At 56.2% G+C, this 2,429-nt stretch overlaps 1 protein-coding gene across 1 annotated transcript in view; it reads right to left on the reverse strand.

The window, feature by feature from the left end:
* Window positions 1-2,429, reverse strand: part of PAG1 (phosphoprotein membrane anchor with glycosphingolipid microdomains 1) — a 95,927-nt gene that overhangs the window by 4,675 nt on the left and 88,823 nt on the right. The window contains exons 7-8 of the mRNA XM_015598620.2: window positions 2,177-2,419; window positions 322-381 (exon numbers count right to left, since the gene is read on the reverse strand). Coding sequence (XP_015454106.1) covers window positions 322-381; window positions 2,177-2,419 — 303 coding nt within the window. The remainder of the gene's footprint in view (window positions 1-321; window positions 382-2,176; window positions 2,420-2,429) is intronic.

The following is a 2,429-nucleotide window of genomic DNA, read 5'->3' on the forward strand; positions in this document are numbered from 1 at the left end:
AGGATTGACTTCCTCTTCCGTGGGGCGTCCGCATTGCTCACGACTCCCACGCTTACATTTCTCTCTCTCGTTCCTCCCTTCTCCCCTCCCCTTCCGCTCCCCCCCCACCCCGATCCTTCTGTCCTGCTCGGTTTCCTCTGCTTCGCTGACCTGTCCCTCCCGTCTGCCGGCCACCCTCTCTAGGCCGTCGCGAAGCCGACCTCCCCAAACCCCGAGCTCCGGACATGAGCTCACAGAGCACTTGCGGCTTTTCGGGCCAAAGGTCACCCGACGGTGCGTTTACTCAGGAGCTCTGCGGTTATCCGCAGGGACGAGACTCACCTCCTCTTCTGTAAGAGTCGGGTCTTCGTGCCGGGACTTGTAGGACAGTGAGCTAAATCTCTGTGAGAAAAACAAATCGAGACACGGTGCACGCCGTCAATACCCGACCTGCCTCTCGTGTGTGTTCTGACGCGTCTGTCTACGAAACGTTTTCAAACGATTTTGAGGGACAAAAGTTATTTTCTACAAAGATGTAAAGCACCGGAGGAAGAAACCAAGAAACAGAAACCCTGTTATGTGATCATTTTGGATACCCAGTCGAGAAACGCCTTCCAGTTTGGTATTTGACCGTTTAGGTACAAATACGCCGACAGTTATGAGGCTTCCTAATTGTCGTGGATGGATCGATCATCTATCCATGATACATTGGTGATAAAAAGAAAATCACGTTTCTCTATCGAATGCCTGAATCCGTATTTCTACGGTTTGTGCAAATCCACAGAGTCTACATCACCCGCTAATGGAGACATCAGCTCACATCGGTGGCCTGTTCCCGGCCTCGTTTCTCGATTCGGGCTCCTGGTTCACTAACTCTCTCCCGTCTAGATGAAATCCTTCCTGACTTCAGCAAATACGCACCTTTCACACCCGGCCCTTCAGTTCCGTGACCCCCCGCACTGCCCTGGCCCCCGCCGGCCTCATGACGCATCTCCTGGCTTTCTCGTGCCCTAACCCCCCCCAATCCTTGCAGCCCCAAAAAATCGGCATTCAAGCTCGCGCCTGCAGGAGCCCTAGTCCCACAGCCCTCCAACCATCTGACCGCTCTTTCCAATGTCCACTTCTCGGTGTCTTTCCGTTCTGCTCGGTCGAGCTTAAACTGCAGATTCGGCTCCGCTCAGCTCTCGTGAAAATGCCTGAACGGCTTTAGGCAGCATGAACTTTATGCTCGTTTTACTCTCTGGTTATACGCAGGGCAAAACTTAGGCTGCGTTTCTGTGTTTGACGGCTACGTTCATCAACGCTTTCTTTGGTGCTTTCGACAGCTGATCTCGTGGAGAATGGAAAAAGCAGAAATGCCCCAGAGAACTCGGCGAAGAATCACTCACTTGCTGTAGCCTAAGGAGTCACAGCCGGGTTCACCTTTTGACCATGACTCCAGACGTGTTTTTAAGGCTGACTAAGCTCTCCTTGGCCTTCCTACCACAGCCTGAGAGGAGGACCTTGCTTTTCTCTGTGTCGAGAGTAGAAATTAGAAGCCCGTGGCCTACAGCAGACTGAGCCTGGCGAGGGCCCGAGGGAACGGGGGCAACTGCAGCCGTGGGCGTCCAGCTCCTGGGCTCCCGAACCAAGTCGCCAGACGCCCGGAGAGGTTCAGGGACCTCAACTTAAGTGGGGCAGGTTTTTGTTCAGAAATTGCCACCGATTCAAAGCTTTTACTTGATTTAGATAAAAGTATTACGTGATCAGACTCAGCCAGTGGCACCTGGGGGTCGGTCGGTCCCTCGTGTGTGGTCCCTAGGCTTTGACCTCTGTGAACCCTAGGCTTTGACCTCTGTGACCCCGGGAAGGTAAGCTCACCTTGCTGCAGTAAACGGAAGGGGCTAAAATGAGAGGCTGAGACTCTCGTCTCTCTGTGTAATTCTCGATCTTCCAAAGGCAGAAGACGACCCTTGGCCTCGATCTGAGACATCCAGGTGGGGTGCCAGAGAGACACATCTATGCACGTGAGCTTCCGGTCATTTGTACTCAGAGCGGGGAGGTCAGAGAGCCCGCCCTGAACCAGCTTTCGCCCGCACTGGACACGAGCCGCGTGTGTGTCCCTGAACCGTGTGTGCGTCCCCGAACCAGTGCCAGCAGAGCCCCGGGAGGACCGAGCGTTACCGCGACACCCACACGCGCCACGACGCTGGCCCACCTTGCTGGTGTCCGAGGCGGGCCCCTCGGGGGCGCGGCCCTCTGTGGCCTTCCTCTCCTCCTCCTCCTGAAGGTTCTCGTTCTCGTCCAGACGTTTAACAGGGACCGGGGGCGGGGCCTCCTCTTCGGGGTCCCCTGGATTTTGGGGGACGTTCTCCGCATCGACGCTCTGCCAGTACTTTCTGTTCCTGTCCACGGAGGCGTACTCGGCGACATCGGCTCCGTCCGGGGCCTGGGGCGCGGGGGGCGCCCCC

Source organism: Pteropus alecto, unplaced genomic scaffold (genome assembly GCF_000325575.1).
Source record: "Pteropus alecto unplaced genomic scaffold, ASM32557v1 scaffold87, whole genome shotgun sequence".
Lineage (NCBI taxonomy): Eukaryota > Metazoa > Chordata > Mammalia > Chiroptera > Pteropodidae > Pteropus > Pteropus alecto.